The following is a 20,682-nucleotide window of genomic DNA, read 5'->3' on the forward strand; positions in this document are numbered from 1 at the left end:
TTATGTTTGAACATTATATTGTAAAGTACAGTACAGTGGTACCTTGGGTTAAGTACTTACTTCGTTCTGGAGGTCCGTTCTTAACTTGAAACTGTTCTTAACCTGAAGCACCACTTTAGCTAATGGGGCCTCCTGCTTCCGCTGCACCGCCGGAGCACGATTTCTGTTCTCAGCCTGAAGCAAAGTTCTTAACCTGAAGCACTATTTCTGGGTTAGTGGAGTCTGTAACCTGAAGCATATGTAACCTGAGGTACCACTGTATGTGTTTTTAGCTGTAGGTTCTGTGAGATTTCACAGGGCAAAACAAGCAAAATACATAAAACAACCCCAGTTTATAAGTTGAGGAAGCAGCAAGGGATGACTGAGAGCGAACATCACTTCACATTTTTATGCTACAACCCTATATGCATTTTGTCAGGAAGAAGCCCCATTGAACATAGTGGGATTTATTTTTATGCATAGCATTGTAGTAGTTTTATTTTAGTTAGAAAAGAGAGGAAAGGACTTGCAGGAAATGGGGACTTTTGAGGAAAGGTTTAAGAAGAGAGAGAAGGGGTACCACATTGGTTTTATGGGAGAGAGTTCTAGGAATGAGGACAAAGATAACATGGTACGCAACTTAAGTTTTACTAAGAATAGATCCACTGAAATGAACGTGACTAAGCTAGGTCCATTGATTTCAATGGACCTGCTCTGAGCAAAACTTAACTGAATACCACTCAGTGACTTTGAGTGTCCGGGTCTTTTCACACTGCCTTTTATTCCAACATCACAGCTGCAGGCCTGATTTATCTTCCAGTTTTGTAATGGGTACTCTTTCCTAACTCCCATTTATTTCAAGGTGGTTGCATAGGTAGCATGGACTGTGTGGGAAATTTGGTATGAAGAGTCTTCCTCCTCTCTCCACCCCCCCAATAAAAAACCAACACTTAATGATTACAATGGTAAAGAATGGCACTTCAGACCAAACGTAACTTAATACGCGAAATGAAAAGACCACGTTGTAAATAAAAAGTGCATCATAATTCATCTGAAGTGTGCACACACACATATGTTCCGCACCTCTGCCTCACAGAGAGTTGCAGCAAATCCTTCATGATGTTGTATGAGAGGCCAAACACTCCACAACTGCATTATGCAGCTGTTTGAATAACAAAAGGAACTAAGGGCCTGGAATGTATGTTCCCAGCACAGCTCTCCTCCAGCCATCATGAGATCTGTAAATATACCCTCCTGCTACACAACACACAGAACAAAAACACCTGAAACACTTAATATTAGCGGCAACTATTATTGGAGTACTCCTGTGCTAACCATTTATATTAAGTGAAGCTGAACCTCTGGTTAGAAGAGAAACTGGACGAATGAGAAACTCATGAAATCGTAACTTCAATATCAACACTGGGAACTAAAAACAAACAAACCCAAAACCCATTTGGTTTCCCCCTCCCTCTTAAAATTCCGTAAGATAATTTAAAATGCGATTTTTCTTGTTTTAAATCAAAGGCAGGATTAACAGCGGAAAATACAAACTTCTAAAGTACTGAAATACAAGCATTGGTGCCTTGTACAGTCAGCTAGGGGAAACTGTTTTGAACATAGAAAAGTAAATTATGTGAAAAAGGAGCCCCTTTTCCTAAACATGTGCTATTTAAAGAGCCACTGAAGAGCCAAAGCATCTTACTGATTGCTTTTCACTTTCCCACTGCTGAAACTAAGTGGTGCTGTATTTACTTTGATTTTAAAATCCATTATTGCCTGCTTTCTAATAAGCCAGAGTGTGGAACAAGAACTCAGATTACTCTTATTCTTAAAAGTCCTTAAAAAAAAAAAGAACACAAAACCTGAAGGCCTTAATCCTTAAAAGCACTCCCTCCCCCCTTCTCTCTCCCCCCTCTTTCCCCTAAAACATGTTAGCAGATGCTGTCCTTGCAGCTGGCCCTAGACTGAAAGTGCACTTACATTTTTATGTTTAGAACTGAAGGGCTCTAAAGTTAGTGTTTGCACCACAAAAAAAGCAACGGCAAGGGTATTCATTGGTACTTGTGCAATTCATTCTTTAAGAAAAGGAAATGGAAAGAAAGATTTCATGTCCTGGACTTCAGGCCTTTGATCATTTGATGAGCGCTGGATTCTCAACCTGGGCCTCAAACTTCTCAGGCCAGACAAAAGAGGGCTAGGCCTCACAGACCGGTCCCTAGATTCCTGTCAGAACAAAAACTTTGGCTGCCTCACAGTGTGACAGCCTGGGAAAGGCCCACCTCAGCAGGGCTGAGATGCCCGCTCTGCCCTTTGATCTTTCATTTAAACTGCCCCAAAGCGCCAGGTCAGGGATTTCAGACTGCACCCCCCCAATGGCAGAGGGGTGCAGGTCAAGAACAAAATGGGGCTGACCAATCTGAAAAACCCTGCAAGTCTTTTCTTTGGCCAGTTTCACATGACTTGTCTTGCATTGTGCCACACTAAGCCCACACTTAAAATGGAATTTGACATTACATGGTACAATGGAGTCAGTAAATGGCATTCTTTAGAGCTCTTGCAACAAAGTCAACCCTTCCCTTAAGTGGTTGAAAGCTTGAAGCTAGAAAATACTACTTGTTTACTATTCTGTGAAGAAAACAGTATGTATTTTGCAGTTTTGCTTTCATTGCAACCTCTGATGGAAAAATGGAATGAGCTTAACAAAAGTCTAATAAATGTGGCATGTCTGCTTCCTCCCTCAGCTCAATAACTTTGATACAGGCAGATCAAGATGCTACTTGCAATTTAAATGTTCCAAGCAGATGAAATGCATTTTTTTTGCACAAGTGGCAAAAGATCCTCAGTGAGCTGTTTCGTTTTGTTTTTTAAGGGGGAAAAATTATAGCGTAGCACAGTGCACAGAAAACACAGTCATACCAAACAAGACATTGCATGGCAAGGTCAAGTTGCCCAAACCAAAAATGAAGACAACGCCCACATTCTCAAATAATAACATAGCCACCAGTATTTCAAACATGAAAATAAGAGACATCCCTATGTATAGATAAGTTCAGAGGCATTGCCTAATGGCCAAAAGGGAGATGAGACCCTTTTAAGACAGGACACACACACACTTTGTGCATAACGCTAAAGCAAACCATTGGGTAAGCATGAACACATGATTGTTTGGATACTTTGGCTGCTTTGCGACCCCTCAGTCCTCCTGCTGCCATGCAACCCATTAAAAATCCATGGCTTGGCTTTGTGCCACATCTGAACTTGGGTTCATAGTTCGACTCACTCTAGACAATCCAGGCCACCCTACAGGGAAGACTGGAGGAGGCCATGATTTCTGATGTGACACTGACATGCTCGCACTTAACTAAAGTTTGGCTCAACATTACACGTGAACTGGGCAACAGACAGGGCACAATAAACAAAGAGACCACAAGACAAAATTCACTCACGTGGCACACAAAGGTACGCTGTATATCCCACATTAATGGTGCAATCCTATGCACGTCTCTTAAAAATTAAGTCCTGTGGAATGGGACTAATTTCCAGGCATGTATAGGAGATTTTCTTTTGGGAAACCCCATATTCTAGATCATCTGGTATCCTAATCTTTCAGGATCATTTGAAATAAGGCAAAAAGCACTGTAAATATGTTAAGATGCATTATTTATGATTGAATCAAGTTGTTGGGTGCCCTGCTATGCATTACTTTTGATATATGCAGAATTTCTCATCACACAAAGCAGTCTTTGATGAGTAGTTCTGTGAAACCAAAGACTTCATAGTGCTGCATCTACAAAGTTGAGCCGATGAGAGGGTTTTTTTTTAATGTTTAAACTATCTGAAAAAAGTGTGCTCGAGGAGGGGGTGATTTTCAGATAATGCAGGTTAGATTTCTCAACAGTCAAACTACAGTATTCCGTAAGCAACTCAAGAGCAATCTCTCTTCCTCCAAGGGTTTCAGAGTAGCATATGTAGAGCAAACAACTCTTGGAACTGTGAAATCGAAGATGGAGAGGAAACCAACATTCTTTGAAAGACTATAGTGATGGAACACTATAGTTTGGTGAGATACCTTCACACCTCAGTTTCACCAAGCATAGATTACTCTAATCAATGACTTTCCCACATGAGAATCTGTGGCAGAGAAAAATGACACAATGTTCAGGGTAATAAAGCCGCCCAGAGTGGCTGGGGAAACCCAGCCAGATGGGTGGGGTATAAATGATTTTTAAAATGTTATTGTTGTTGTTATGGTATTCTTATTAAATCTGGCCCTAATAGTCAATTTACAGAAAAAGTTATTTACATTTAAAGTAATATACTTTGTCAATCTCAAAGCTTTAGTGGCATATAAATATACTTTTGTCATCTTCATTGCTTGGGCCTCAGTGAAATGATCATCAGTGATAGATCTTGCATCATTATGAAGTGGAATAGATTGAGATTGCAGAGTTCTGTGTTCAACTTTGTAGACAAATTTTCTTATGCTGATTCCTAGGGCTTCCAGCTAATATAAGAGATGTTCAGGGATGAGGTGAGGAGACTAAGCACCAGTGGCTTCTTTAAAGGGGCAATGATTAGACTGTTTTCCTTAGGGCAGAGGCCTGTAAACTGGTTTTGCCCAGGCCACTTGGAAAGTAAATAATGGGAACCTCACTATTTCAGTGCAAAAGTTTATTATCAAGAGCAGGCATCCCCAACCTTTGGCCCTCCAGATGTTTTGGACTACAGTTCCCATCATCACTGACTACTGCTCTAGTTAGCTAGGGATCATGGGAGTTGTAGACCAAAACATCTGGAGGGCCGCAGGTGGGGGATGCCTGATCAAGAATATAACAGCTTTCCTTTTTCTGCTAACTGCAGGACATGGTTTGTAGTATTTTATTGCTACAATTTGTTTTCTCATACATTTAATGGCTAGAGCATTTAAGAAAATAATTTGCTTTACTGGAAAGAGTCTGGTATGGGACATAATAGAGCTCTGTATTGAGCTGTTTAGATGCTGACTGTAGAACACCCCCCCCCCCCGGATGATACCCAGCTAAATCATGGTCAGGGTCTGGTCATGAGTAAAACAGGAGATCACCCTATGGTTTTAACACTACTTGGTATTTATTAGCACATATGTTATTAACTTAATATTATGGTTCTTGTCATAAAGCAACCATTAGCCGCATCATTATCTGCTATGATGAATTGGACTGCATTTCTACAGCCTAAGGTGTAATACAAATCACTGATTACTCCTAGAATCAGTTGTTAATTCCTATACATGCCTTGGAGGTGCAGGTATCATTGGGAAGAATACAGCATTCCTCTCAACACAGATATCCAATATGCGGTAAATATATAAGCCATTGCTTCGCCTTTCAGTATTTAGTACTACTGACCTCCTATCACGCAAGCTAAGCTATCAGAAAGCAAGCAGCTAATCTCATTCAACACTATTTTAGACATGCTTGCAAGCTTAGGCGTGCCCACCTGATTCTGCCCCCCCACCCCCAATTTTTACCATATCCCCATGTCATGTCATAAACTGCTTTTAAAAGTCCCCTCAATTTCAAAGTGCATTGCCATGTAGCTTAAAAAGCTGCTCTTCAAGAAACTCTAGCTTAAAATCCCCATGGCCATGCAGAATGAGCTATGCTTTTCTGCCCGTGTGTTAATTAAGAGGCAATACAGAAGCTGTAGTATAAGAACATAAGAAGAGCCATCAGGCCAATGGGCCCACCTAGTCCAGTGTCCTGTTTGCAAAGTGGCCACCCAGATGCTTGTGGGAAACTGGCAATCAGGACCTGAGCACAAGAGTCTCTCCTCTCCTGCAATTTCCAGTAACTGGAATCCAGAAGCATTATAGCCTCCCAACTGTGGAGGCAGAGCATAGCCATCGTGGCTAGTAGCCATTGATAGCCTTAACCTCTATGACTGTCAGAACTGCCAGCTGCCTTGAGTTGCGGCGCTCAGGAGAGGTAACAGTCCAGAAGCCCAGCCATATTTTACACTCTTTATTGCTTCTTGGCGTATTTACAAGCAGTTCAAAAAAGCGATCCGATCATAATGGAGAGTTGTTCCGCCTGACATCTTTCCTCTTGTGGTGGGGCCAGCACAGCCACCTTCCCAGCCCCCTCCTACTTCCCCTGTGACGAGAGGCACTGGCTCTCGGAAGTACCCCCTCCCTCTCAGAATCACTCCCCTCTGACCCCCCCTTCTTCCCCTTCCCTTCCCTCTGAAGACGAAAAGCTGCTGATCAAAGGGGATCTTTCCTGGTAACCTCCCATTCCTTCCTCCCTCACTGTCTGTAGTTCCCTGACAATGACATTGCCCAATTCTCTTTCAAAGCCATCTAAGTTGGTGGCTATCACGGCTTCCTTTGGGAGCAAGTTCCATAGCCTATGTCCTGGCTGAAGAACAGTCTTTTCTCTGTCCTGAATCTTCCAACATTCAACTTCACTGGGCGCCCATGTATTCTAGTGTTACGAGAGGAGAAAAACACTCCCCCCTTTCCACTTTCTCCATGACATGCTTGGAACCAAAAGTGATGCACCAACAAGTACAAAATAACCCCTCTGCAGCACCACGAATCCAACTCAATGGTGTAACGTTGAAAAATGTCGATCACTTCTCCTACCTATCTTTCCACAAGGGCTAACATTGATGCCAAAATCCAGCATCGCCTGAGCTCTGCGAGTGTGGCTTTCTCCCAATTGAAGTGCAGAGTGTTTGAGGACATTTGCAGGGAAACCAAAATGCTTGTTTACAAAGCTATTGTACTACCAACCTTACTATATGCTTGTGAAGCATGGACCACTTATAAACACCATCTCCAACTCCTTGAAAGATTCCATCAACGGTGTCTCCAAAAAGGTTTACACATCACTTGGGAAGACAGATGAACCAATATCAGTGTACTGGAAGAAGCAAAGATCACCAGTATTGAAGCAATGATTCTTCAACATCAACTTTGTTGGACTGGTCATGTTGTGCAGATGTCTTCCAAAGCAACTACTCTATTCCAAACTTAAAAATGGAAAGTGTAATGCTGGTGGTCAACAAAAGAGGTTTAAATACTGTCACACGGCAAATCTTAAAAAATGTAGTATAAACACTTGACAACTGGGAAACACTGGCCTGCGAGCGCTCCAGTTGGAGAACAGCCTTTACCAAAGATGTCATGGGCTTTGAAGACACTGAAGCTCAGGACGCAAGGGAGAAATGTGCTAAGAGGAAGGCACGCTTGGCAAATCCACACCGTGATCAACGCCCACCCGGAAACCTATGTCCCCACTGTGGAAGGACATGTGGATCCAGAATTGGCCTCCACAGTCTCTTACAGACTCATTGTTAAAACCGTGCTTATGGAAGACAAAGAAGAAGAAGATGCCATGCTTAACTTTATAGACTTCTATCATGTCACTTCTGGCTCGCCTTTTCTCTAAACTAAGAAATGCTGCAGCCTTTCCTCATATGAGAATTGTTCCATACCCTTGATGATTTTGGTTGGCCTTATCTGAATTCTTTCCAACTCTATGATACCCATTTTAAGGTGAGGCTCCCAGAACTATACACAATATTTGCACCATAGATTTGTATAACTGAATCATGATAATAGTAGTTTTGTTTTTAGTTCCTTTCCTGATGATCTCCAGCTTTCTCACAGCAGCTGTGTCACACTAGGTCAACATCTTAATCAGTCACCACCAGTTCAGACCCCCTGAGAGTATATGTGAAATTAGGAAATTTTTTTGCATTGACATGCATCACTTTATACTCAATTGCATTTGCCATTTTACCACCCATTCACTCAGCACTGAGAGATCCTTTTGGAGTTCTTCATAATCTCCCTTTCTTTTTCATTATCTTGAACTACTTGGTTTCATCAGCAATCCTGGCCACCTCACTGCTCACCCCTAACTCTAGATCATTTATGAACATGTTAAAAAGCACAGTAGTGATCTCTTGGGAGAACTCCACATGAGTACTATTCCTAGTCTCTTCTTCCTGCTACTTAACCAATTCCTGCTGCTATGCTAAGCTTACTCAGAAGTCTTCATTGAGGGATCTGGTTGAAAGCAAGTACACTATGTACCAAGTGAAAAGTATTCACCCCGGCTTAGCTTGGTTCCTGCTGAAGTGTCTTGTGTGTGGGGGGGGGAGTGTTTCTTCCTGATCCCATGTCTAACAGAAGCATGACATGTAAAAACTAAGCAGGTAAATCTTTTCCTAGCTTAATAGTAAGTAGTGAGAAAAACTTCACTAGCACAATGTGTGTGTGTGTGTGTGTGTGTGTGTGTGTGAGAGAGAGAGAGAGAGAGAGAGAGAGAGAGAGAGAGAGAGGTGGTGGTTGATGTTAAAGAGAAGCAAGATAAAGGCCATAAAATAATGTTATATTGTTTAATATAATAGAAACTCCCGTGACCTAGTTGATGTGTTCTGCAGCTTCGCCAGAATACTGTGGACACTTCTGGACTGAGCAAGTCAGTCACATAAGAGGAAAGGAGGCAGGGAGCATAAAGAGAAATATTTCAAAAAGGTCAAAATATTCTACTTGCATATTTCAGTTTTCTGTCATCTTCAAAGCAAGAGAAGCCCTTGAACACAAATTACGGTCAGGTGAATGTCAACTGCTGCATACCACACAGAGAGTGAATGTAGGGCAAAACGAAATAAATATTTACTGCACAGTTCATAACATTTTTTGCCAATAAAAGTTATGTAAATTTGTGAAAGTACAAATCCAACCACACATGTGTGAGATTCATTCATATAGAGCTCCAGGGGTTGAAATTTTGCTTCATTTTTAATCACTGTGGACATCGGAAAAACAAAATAAAAAAAAGGCCCCGAGAACATTCAGGCGAGGGTAAAATTTGCCTCTAATCTATCTGAGGCCCTTTTTGCGAATATTGCGCCTGCGTTGCCATGACAACGGCACCACATCTCAGAACTCAAAAAGCGACATCACTTTCGATTCTCACCTTTGGCCATTTTATTGAGAACCATGTCAATTAGGATGTAGGTTCCACTTCTTCCCGCACCGTCACTACAGGGGGGGGGGGGAGAGGGGAAAAACAACAATAGCCCATGATCAATTCAACATGCTCAAAACCCCGACAGAAATGCAATGCTGGAAGTAGAGTAGCATAAAGGGCTGAGTTGAGGTGGAAGGATGATATACGTTAGACAAGCTTTCTTTAACAAACTGTCCTCACAAGCTTGGCAGCTGTTATATTATTATTTGGGTAAACTCTACAGTTCTGCAAGGTGAATTTGTATTTTCGTTAAGGGCAAATACTTGCTTATTTTGGAAAGATTTCTCCAAATATTTTTGAAGAGTACTGTGATAAAGTAAGTAGTTCTAGAAGCCAAGTATCCATGATCAAGAGCTGTTCAATCAGGTCTGTTAGCAAAAAGCTAAAAGGACAGAACAGCATCTTCTCCAAATGACTGCTCTCTCTGGTATCTGAGCTTACAGGAACATTCACGTCAAAAAACCAAGCTTACAATCACTTGCGTCTTCTTAAACTGGGCGGGGGGAAGGATTGTATTGTTTCCTTGTAAATTAATTGAATACTAGCCACCTGGGCTTGGGGAAAAATGCTGCCAATTTCCTTTTTCTTTAATATAGAAGCTAACTTGGTTAGGGGGGAAATAGCACGCAGCTTCTGAAAGTATTTCTAACCCTCCTTGGAACACACACAATAATTTTGGAGACTTCCGAGTGATCCATGTGAAGATGTCAAGATCCTTAATCTGAAAGCAGTTTCCGTTTGCTTTCAGAAACCAGCTTCTAATTGGAAAGGTGTTAAGTTTTCATAGATGTTGCCAGTATACAAAATTAAGATTCTAAGCAATCAATTTTTCTTGCCCTTTCCCCCAGTTTTTAAGGTGGCATTTTTGTGACTATGCTTGACGGGGGGGGGGGGGAGGGAGATATATCACTTAAAATAATTCACTTTTGTTGATTTTCTTTACCTACAAAAATTATTTCTAGACTGGAGGGGTGTGGGGAGAAGACAGTGGTGTTACTGTAGTTTTGAATGCATGCTGATTTAAGTACAATTTACTAGATCAGGTGTGTGGTTTTTAACCACAGAATTAACGTTTTGATATTAGGCATTGGACTTAGTGTCAATAGAAATAATTGAGCGATTAAAAAAAAATTATTTGACAAGGATATGGTAATATATGTAAAAATTAGAAGGCATATGTTTCTTCTCTTTTATAGCAAAATAAACCGTGCCAGCCCAGGCAAATTCAGAAGTCTACTAGAGTCTTGAAAATGGCACAATTCCCGCGTTTTACGCAATGCAGCCTCAAAACTGGCAGGGTTTTCTGGTTATAAACCACAGTCTATGAACTCTCTTATTTGGAAGCAAATTCTTAGCTGGCTTACCAAATAATATGCTTCTTGGAAGTCTATTCTGTTCAGCAGTTCCTTAGTCTCAAACCTCTTCCCTTCCTATGAGCTTGTGGCATTATGACCATGGAGGGAAAAAGACAGGCAGCCATGGACCAAATAAAGGCAGCTTGGATTCCCCAGTTCTGAATCTCCCACACCACACCAGTCCTTGAACTGAATGAAGTATGGAATCCATGCCTAAACTGTATAACGAAATTTCTCTCAAAGCAGTAACACGTGGTACTGGGGAAAGTAGTGTTTGAAGGCTTTTGAAATAAATGTTCAATGAGCTGCCGAGCAAGTAACAGGGCCTATTTATTTACAGATGCAGAGAGGGTGAGGCTACAATCCTACACCGATTTACCTGGGAGTAAAACCCCATTGAACTTGATGTGACTTACTTCTAAGCAGGTATGTGATAGTGCTGTTTGGTGCCTGTGTGCACTGTACTGTTGTAGGTCGAAGAGAGAAGGAAGAATTGCTGCTGAGATGGTATTGAGACCCCACTGGTTATTTCTGATAGGCTTAAGCAACTTTCATATTTTCATGGTGAAATCTGAAGTGTGAGGAATCTCCCCATTTACTAGAGACTCTCCTCATCAACAAATACAATTTTTGGGGGAGCAGAACAATAAGGAACAGCTTTTGCTCATTTGGCAAATCAAGCTACAGAATCACTTGCATATTTTGTTCAGTCCATGCAATCTCCTTGTGAGCCTCTTTTGAGGGTGGGTTGAAAATGGTACTTGCCTGCAATGAACAATTACCGGACAAGAACGACCCCTGTAGCACTTGTTTACTTTTCTGTAATAAAACAAATATAGACATTGATAAATATGTTACTTTCTGAGGTAATCATCAGAAGCATTCCAAAATAAAGTATCTTCCACATTTTAACCCCCCCCCCCAAAAGATGGCTTGGCATATTAAAATAGCTCAACCTAGGCTATGATCTTCCAGCCCGTTTTCCCAGTTAAAGGCTTAATGAAATTGTTAGGGCAATGGGTGCAATTCTCCAATCATTCCTCCTATAAAATAGCCACCAGGGCACATTTTTTAGTGGACACTGCCATAGATAAACCTACATAGTCAGAGAATAGCAACCTTCGAAACTGTTGTTGCCCAGTGCCTGTATGCAAAGCCAAGCCCAAATCACATGGAAGTGTTACAACACAGACGTATTAGTTATATGCTAGACCATGTAAACATTCGTGCTAACCTAGTGGGCTATTGCAAATGGAAGCTCCTGTACATACATGTCTTCTTGAATTCTTGAGTCAAAAGAAACCGAATTTTCACACATAACAGTAAAACGCTTTTTTAAATATACTTCACACATCTGTAATGCAAATGAATGTAGAATCTACAGTTGATAGAAGGCATATTCCATTTGAAGAGCACTTTTTCAAAAGATAAAACCTCACCAATCAGCTGTTTGGCAGGAAAGGGGAAATCAAGTAGAAGTCCCCCCCCCCCCAACTTGCTTCTGATTAGTTGAGTTAATCTTTGAAAAAGGTCTCGTGTGTGTACACTGCTAGATGCTTGATTGGAGACGCATAGGACCTATTTGGTGCATGCAGTTCCTCACTGTGAAGAAACCTGGTTTCACATACATGCAGAAGCTGCAAACCTGCCCCCCCCGCCCCCCCAATCCAATTTGGGCACATCTTTCTGCTCCTCAGTAACTCCCACATACTAAAACAGCATGAGCTAAGACTGAAATACCCTGTTTTTCAGCAAAGAAACAATGAAAAAAATGCTATCAGTGGCGTCGTTTTTAAAACAGCAACGTTAGATTGTTTTAGCAATGTTGTTCACCCTGGTTTCTCGCTGTTCATGCCATGTGTAGAAGAGTACAAATAAATTTGGCCCTCTTATGTTAAATCTTGCAATTATTCTGCACTGGTGCTCTTCCACATTTTCACTGAAATTGACGTCTCAGTTTCAAAGTAACTGTATTTAGAAATGAAATGTAGAAGCTGTATTCCTGAAAGAGCAGGGTGGGGGGTGGGGACAGTCAGAGACCATTGAGGCCTTCATTGTTCTGTTTTTCAGAGAAATAGAATCCAGCTAAGCCTATTTTCCCTCACGTCACAAAGTTGCCTTGGGCATTTTAGCGCCTCAACTTTAATTCCCATCTGTAAAATGGGAACGTTAGTTATCTATCTTACAAACTTGCTTCAAGGATGGGCATAAGAGCAGCTCTACTGCGTCAGATTAAAGTCCTTAACAACTATCACAGATAGATTTAAAATGGAAAATAAGTATTTCATCTAAAATTGAAACCCAGCAGCCCACAGATCCTGCTTAAATGTGTCTGTGGTGTGGGTGGTGGTTGTTTCATTTTTGTTTTTAATATGTACTTTATGGTTTTATTCTATATTTTATGCTGTGAACAGCCCTGAGAAACTCAGATGAAGTGTGGTATACAAATTTGAAATTTAATATAATAATAATAATAATAATAATAATAATAATAATAATAATAATAATAATAATATAATAATAATAATAATAAAAAATCTGAGTTCTGCAGAGTATTTTTATGTGAATTGGGCTGTAGGTTTTAAATAAAGCCCGTTGAAACTAAACCCCCCCCCCCTGTTTTTCTGCAAAGTGCAATTGGGGGCTTACTACAAATAAAATTTTTCAAAACATACCACAGAAATAGGTAAGATTTTTGAAGCAGTGGCATCTCTAGGCAAAGCATATCCACACTATGGCTTAAATCTAAAGGACCACAAAATTAGTTCCAATGTGCCCAAAGGGACTTTGAGCTTTTGTTTCTCAAAAAACCATCCCACTGCCACATGGCAAGCTGCTTTCAAAATATAAGTGTCTTCCAAAAGCAGTTTGTGATATTGCAAGGGGATCTGCCGTTCAAAAGGAAAAAATCCCAAATCCACTAGGGATTCCCAAGCATATTAGTGCATCCAACTTGGCTCTTTGGCTCTTTAGTTTTCGCCTTTTCCATTTCCACACTAAGGCTGCCTCTCAACAAGGGTCATTGTTCTTGTAGTATTGTTTCAGTGCAGACCTCAACACGGTCACATCACCAAACTGTGGTTTGATTAGCAGGACTGCTCAGTGGGTTCCCCCTCTTCCCATCTCATGCTGACATTCCTCTTCCCTTTGGTTTCGCAGATAGCTGGTTAGCATGGCAGGTACACTGATATTTTCACTAACTATCGCCCTTCAGACATAATCATGTGAGGGATCGTCTGGGCTCTGCCATCCATCGTGGTAAAGTGAGGAAATTTTGGTTTTCCCAGGGCTCTAAATAGCAAAGAATTCCTTCTTTACACAGCTATGCTCCAGTTCATGGCAATTTAGAATGGCAATGAGGGAGTGGAGGTAATGCATGCCCCCCCCCCGCCCGATTAGTCTACTCAGTAACAGAAAACCTGAACAGGGCTTATATACTTATGTTCACAAACCCACTTTGACTATAGTTTGAGGCTTACTATAGCACGGTTAGCAAAAGCACTATATCCATAATGGAAGGGCAGGGCATTTCCATTTAAAATGGAGAAGTTGTGAACCTGAGGAGTACTGCCAACTGCCCACCATGTGGTAAGGTAAAAAGGTAAAGGACCCCTGGATTGAGGTTGAGGCACTAAAATGCCCAAGTCCAGTCAAAGGTGACCATGGGGTGCGGCGCTTATCTCACTTCCAGGCCAAGGGAGCCAGAGACAGCTTTCCAGGTAATGTGGCCAGCATGACTAAATGGCTTCTGGCACAACAGAACACCGTGATGGAAGCCAGAGTGCATGGAAATGCCATTTACCTTCCCCCTATAGCAGTACCTGTTTATCTACTTGCACTGTTGTGCTTTCGAACTGCTAGGTTGGCAGGAGCTGGGACAGAGCAACGGGAGCTCACCCTGTTGCGTGGATTCCAACTGCTGACCTTTTGATCAGCAAGCCCAAGAGGTTTAGTGGTTTAGACCCCAACTATGTGGTAGAGGTTGGTCTGTTTGGGCGAATGGGGCAATGTCCCACCAACCTTAATCCACCTTCAGTTGGCTGAGACCTGCCTGGCATTCATCACTTACAAGCAGTCCAAGGGGTGGGCACTGCCTGTGAGCTTCCTCCTCATTATTTCCACAATGCCTTGGTAGAAATCAGCAGGAAGGAGGAGGATGGGGACAAAACCAGCATTAGTTGGCTCTGCCTACCGTTGGGCTCTCTCGGCCTTCTGACCCCACCAGTCCCAATGGGCACCAGCCACCAATGCAACCATGACAGTATGGCAGCATTAACGGGCAGAATTATATTTGCAATGATGTGCCTTCTTGCAATGTTAAGTGCCGGACCAAATGGTACAATTGTCGCAGAGTGAAGGGTTGAGTTCTCATCCTAAAGAATGGGGATATCAGACGCTGGTTTGAAATCAAGGTAGCATGATCAATTAGAGCCAAAGGCTTTCTGAGAGGCGGAAGTTTAACATTTTATCCTTTTCTAAGGGTAATACTTTCATTATTATCATTATGCTGAAATAGCATAATCTTGGACTTGGAAAAAAAGGCCTTGGGATAGAAATACACGACCAGCAGCTCATTAACGGTGGTCTCCTGAATGCACAGCAAAAGCCAATTTACACTTCACGTGGTATGGCAGGTATGTTGGTGTTTGCTGTGTGACTGAGAGATGTGCCTCTCCAAACACAGACGAACGCATGCGGCTCCCTGGTGGACCTGTCCCTGTGTGTTTAGGGATGTTGCATCCCACCCTTCACACTTACAGCAATCAACAGGAGGCTACTCACAGGGGCATGTGAAGCGTTAATCAACTCCGAGGACTAGCTAGAAGTGTTAAGACATTTATTTTCATATTTCTGTTTCCCACATATGCCCATTAAAAATCTGCATAGATAATCATATGGGCAACTTAGCATAATTTGTCTTTTTTTATTGACACCTGGATCTTATTTCATATTTCAGAAGGCATTTGAAAATAATTATTTCAAAACAAGCTTAGCTGAGAAATAGCTTTGGAACATTGAGATATACATGGTTTCATTCAAAGTTTAGTCCTTTCAAATTCAGTAAAAAAACTTTTTGGATAAAGTAAGGTTCTGGGTGTTTTAATATTTATTTATTATTAAGTCTATATGCTGCACCTTCTTCAAGGAGAGCGGGGTGGCAACCATGGCAATACTAAAACGATACAATTAAAATTTCTAAAAACAGTTAAAACATCTAAATGCAATCACCTACTGTCAAACTAACTATTTCAGGTTTGCCAGGGATAGAACTGTCAACGATTAAACACTGGGTAAATAGGAATGTTTCTGAATTTCTCTTAAAAGTTAATAGTGAGGGAAACTAACAGATGGGACCAACACTGAGAAGGCCTTGTCATGGGTAACTGCCTACTGGGCAACCCCTGATGGCGGCAACATCGTAGGGTTCAAGTTGGTTGATATTGGAGAATGTACTCTCTTGCGTAATTAAGTCCCAAGCCATTTAAGGCCTTATATGCTAGTACTAATACCTTAAATTGGGCCCAGTAGCTCACTGGCAGCCAGTGTTGTTCTCTAAGGACCATTGGTCTGCCCAACTTACCAACCTAGCAGCCACATTCTACACTAGCTGCATTCTCTGGAACATCTTCAAGAGCAGCCCCACATAGAATACATTACAGTAGTCCAGGTGGGAGCTATCCTGAGCCAGGAATGGCCAGAGCTGGCAAACCAGCCTAAGCTTGGCATAAGCCCTCCTAGAAGCCACTTGAGACTCCAGTGACAAGTTGGAATCCAGGAGTACCCCGAAACTACAAACCTATTCCCTCAGAGGGAGTACAACCCCTCAAATAATAAGTTGAACACCTAATTCCTGGACTCAGGAGCCACCAGGAACCAAATAAAGTACATACATACACATTTAAATATATACATTTACACGCACACACACTTCAAGAGGGAGGAAGAAGAGGAGAAGAAGAGGAGGAAGAATTAACTAGGAAAGAATGATTAGTAATACAAACCAACCCTTGGTTCATTGAGTGAAAAAGAAATCACCATGCAAACCATCAGCAAGCAAAGGTCAGAGGTCGTTAGAAGCTCAGAAAGGGGGTTTCCCATATTGTCCCTGCAGCAGAGTCACAGTTTCCAATGATCACTTTTGTGACTATGCAACTGGGCTTATATTACTAGCTGCAACATCACAAAAATGACACTGGCAACCGCTAATTAGCTGGCAAAATAAGAATTTGACCATTTTTAAAGTGAGCAGTGTTAGTAAATGCCATTGCACACAGCAAGCAGTGATAGCATAATATATATTTTAAGCAAAGCCCTCACATGTGATGCTAATTATCTTTTAGCTTAGCAGTGTCTCTTTAAAGTGTAAATGTGCTCCCTCTGGGCTCAAGGAATATTTAATTACACATTATCAGTGCATGACTAACAAGCTAGTCCAGAGTTTAAACGATTGGTCTATTGTTCAAAATAAAATTAGGTTTCTATAACCATTAAAACTGACCAGTGTTTTCAGGAGAAGTTTCATTTATCAAGCACTGCATTCTGCATGGATATTTTAAGCTTATGGAGGGAAGAAAAATCTGCCTTCATTCACCAATTGATACTAGATTTCACAATATTTTAATTCACCTACTCAACACAATACAATCTGAAACATTGTCTAATATAGAGGAACAAAAGAAGTGAAAGCTTGTTGTTTTCAGAATCTCACGAAATTTGCTTCCAGGAGTGAAAAATGCACACACATTTCAGAAGCTCTGGGACAAGCTAATTTGGGGGGAATCCAATTTTTCTTGGTGATATTTTCTTAGTTGTTTATATTTGCATCTATACATACATACCTATGTAAGCATATAAATATACATACATTTACAAATATATATTTGTATATAAACATGTTAGATGCGTGTCAAAACATTAAAAGGGTGGAAGTCACACTTAGTAAGACTTTATCTGAGTATCTGTAGTTGCAAAAAAAAGGAAAGTAGCTAAGCCAGAGGTACTTTTTTCTGAAAGTGTGAAACATTAAATTTCAATATCAAGGGAGGCAGAGTATTTATTGCTCTAGCTGATCTTAAATTGCTTCAGTTGTAAGGTAATTACGATTTTACTTAAGTTCCCTTTAAAAAGAGCAGGGAGGGTTTTGTTTCCCTTAAAATATATAAAATTGATTCTATTTAAAAGCAAACAAACTGTGAATAGCTTTTAAACCTTTACCTGAAAAGCACCTCCACTACATATAGATTACATTTTCATTTTCTTTTATTTTAAAACCAGTTGGCTGCAACACTGGTACTTAAAACAATGCAGAAACCTGAAAAATCTGTGGCTTGGATTCAAATTAAGTTAATCATACCCAGTCATGACAAATCCCACTAATTTAAAAGCAACTAAGTTAAGTCAGGATTCAACCGTGGGCCATGTAGCCTGCAAACAGAAATCAACATGCACAAAGCTTTTCAAGACGCAACTGTAAGCCACATAGATCATTCCCCCTTTTAAATGTGCCAGTGCGCATTTTTACGACATGCCTCATAAGAGCATTTAAGAGTGCAAGTTCAGAGGACTCAGCTATGGTATTTTAATCAGAAGTAGCATTACATGGAAGAACTTTCATATATAAGCGGTACTGCGATTTGCACATTCCAATGAACTAGTGTGAGACTGTCAATGAACTCTGCTAAACATCATCTTAGCATACCTTCAAAATGCGAGGAGGGACAGTCCTCAGAAACAATGTGGAATTTCAGAAGCTACCTAGACAGTTGGAATATCAAAAGCAATACCAGCCCACTACCCAAAACTAGGCAGCAGATTCTTGTTGCGAAACAACTGCAAAAGTGACCAAAAATGTTTTCAGTATACATGGTAGCCTGGAAATGGCATTCCTAACCCTAGGAGGTCTGGGATGGAGAGGGTTAGGTAGACTAGCACATGGCTTCTCAACCCACAAGAAGCAGCCAGTTTAGTACCCACTTTAAGATGCTTCTCCCATGAGATGCTTTCCCTGGCATCTTTAATCTTCATATTTAAGGTAAAGGTAAAGGTACCCCTGCCCGTACGGGCCAGTCTTGACAGACTCTGGGGTTGTGCGCCCATCTCACTCAAGAGGCCAGGGGCCAGCGCTGTCCGGAGACACTTCCGGGTCACGTGGCCAGCGTGACAAAGCTGCATCTGGCGAGCCAGAGCCGCACACGGAAACGCCGTTTACCTTCCCGCTGGTAAGCGGTCCCTATTTATCTACTTGCACCCGGAGGTGCTTTCGAACTGCTAGGTTGGCAGGCGCTGGGACCGAGCAGCGGGAGCGCACCCCGCTGCAGGGATTCGAACCGCCGACCTTTCAATCGGCAAGTCCTAGGCGCTGAGGCTTTAACCCACAGCGCCACCTGCGTCCCATCTTCATATTTAACCTTGTTCTAATTAATGCAATTGGGTTCATTTCGCTTGATGCCCCAAGCAGGGCATGGTGACATTACCTTGGTACATTGGCATGACTTTAGCAAAAGGGCTCCATGCATGAACTGCACCTGAAGGCAGACACATGCAACAACATACTTGGCTGTGCAGGTAAAGTTTCTCTACTGTGGCCACTGCATATAATGCAAACAAACACCTTATGCATAGATAAAATCGCTGCTTTAGATTCCAAGCCAGCACACTGATCATGGTGCTAAAAATACCGTGTGCCATTATTTACTTACACACAGAATCCATTTGCACCACTACATCTGCCTACACCAGCCACTAGAAAGAAATTTGGGAGGGGTGTGTGTCATATATCCGAGTTTCCTTATGAGCAACTTTTGATGGCATTTTAGGCGGCACTCAGAAACAGTCCCAGAAGCATGTCTGACTCACCAGCCACTATATGCACCTAACTTAAAACTATTCACTCTTTGTGTTGTACCTGCGAAAATCCAAAAGGGACCTTGTGGAAGCGGGCACTTTCTGGTCATGCCAGGTAAGGAAATGGAACTGTGTCACGGTTCGAGTCTCATTGGTTTGTAGGTTTTTCAAGTAGAAGCTTCTCACAAGGAAATCTTCACACCAGATGTGCTCTGAGACCAGATTTACCTGCCATTGCACGAAAAATATAAAAGTGAATTAAATATGGAATACAGCAGATAATCACACACATGGCATGATCTATTGGGAATATCTGACATTTCAAAATATCCTCTTTTGGACAGAAAACATGTGCCTTGTTGGAGTGGGCTTATTTAGGAATTCTTCTTATTTTGCTTATTACTTGAAAAGTCAAATACATATTTTTGACAATCTGCTCCAATGGGAAAAGTTGTATGAACTTAAAATGCTACTTTTCCAAACAAAAATGGCCCACGTAAAGCGGCCTATACTATTAAACTAGCAATAAACACAATAAAAAACCCTTATTATCATAAACAACACAATAATAAAATGCTGCAAAACGTGGGTGCTACCCACCAGAGAAGCAAGGAGGGGGAGCTTTTTACAAGAGCCCCATGAAATCTCATGAAACTCTCACAGGATCCCACAAGGCTCTTGTAAGATCTCTCTGGAGCCTAGAGGTTGACCGACTGACCCAGGTAAGCGAGGCTTCAGTGGGGGTTTAGGGACACAGAACGACAACTTTCCTGTTTTGCCTCACACACTCAAATGGACTACACTGACCCTGCTATTTGGTCACAGAGAAGTAATGTGGCTTGAGTTATTTGATGAACAGCCGGTTACTCTTATTTACTTAAAAAAGTGTTTTGTATCTCAAGCCTAAACATTTGTGCTGGATGGACCTAGCATTGTCAGTGGTAAGGGATATGCTTTTCATTAAGGCTCTGGACTCAACCCTAGACACCTTGAAGCTTTGAACACAATACTGAACTACATGGACCAGTGGTCAGGCACAGCATAGCAGTTTTAAATACAGTGGTACCTTGGTTTGCATGCATCTTGGTTTGCAAACATTTTGGATAACAAACATGTCAAAAGTGTGTGTCCCGGTTTGCAACCTTTTTTTGGATTACAACCCATTTTGGGGGGATTATGAACAAAAAAAAATTGGAGGCCCCACTGGCGAAAGCGCGCCTTGGGTTACAACCTGTTTTGGTTTACAAACGGACCTCTGGTACCACTGTATTCCCAATGCAGAATCAGGCCGCTGCGTTACCAGAACAGGATTGCTATGCACCGGCATGGTGATTGGTTCATTCCATTTACAAATAGGATTTGATTTAAGCCTATTAATTCTGCTTAAATCCAAAAACTCTTATCTTAAGTTGTTTTAATACGATCACCAGTAATTCAACCTAATTTAGGCTTATATATATCTTTGCTTCTTTATC

The 20,682-nt window shown here is 41.4% G+C and overlaps 1 protein-coding gene and 1 long non-coding RNA gene across 6 annotated transcripts in view; one reads left to right on the forward strand and one right to left on the reverse strand.

The window, feature by feature from the left end:
- LOC310828090 overlaps positions 1-20,682 on the forward strand; it is a 137,743-nt gene that overhangs the window by 98,337 nt on the left and 18,724 nt on the right. For 3 of the 5 annotated variants that reach the window (XR_014556641.1, XR_014556642.1, XR_014556643.1), the window contains exon 4: positions 10,704-10,789. This is a non-coding gene — a long non-coding RNA (uncharacterized lncRNA). Of the gene's footprint in view, positions 1-10,703; positions 10,790-13,522; positions 14,546-19,179; positions 19,282-20,682 lie in introns of those variants that run through there. The other 2 variants (XR_014556644.1, XR_014556645.1) reach the window with 2 other exon arrangements.
- The window catches only part of PTPRN2 (protein tyrosine phosphatase receptor type N2), a 608,845-nt gene that overhangs the window by 13,530 nt on the left and 574,633 nt on the right, over positions 1-20,682 (reverse strand). Inside the window, exons 19-21 of the mRNA XM_083704687.1 lie at positions 19,269-19,435; positions 11,129-11,182; positions 8,955-9,019 (exon numbers count right to left, since the gene is read on the reverse strand). Of these exons, the coding sequence (XP_083560813.1) occupies positions 8,955-9,019; positions 11,129-11,182; positions 19,269-19,435 (286 nt within the window). The remainder of the gene's footprint in view (positions 1-8,954; positions 9,020-11,128; positions 11,183-19,268; positions 19,436-20,682) is intronic.

Source organism: Podarcis gaigeae, assembly GCF_964106915.1.
Source record: "Podarcis gaigeae genome assembly, chromosome: 12".
Lineage (NCBI taxonomy): Eukaryota > Metazoa > Chordata > Lepidosauria > Squamata > Lacertidae > Podarcis > Podarcis gaigeae.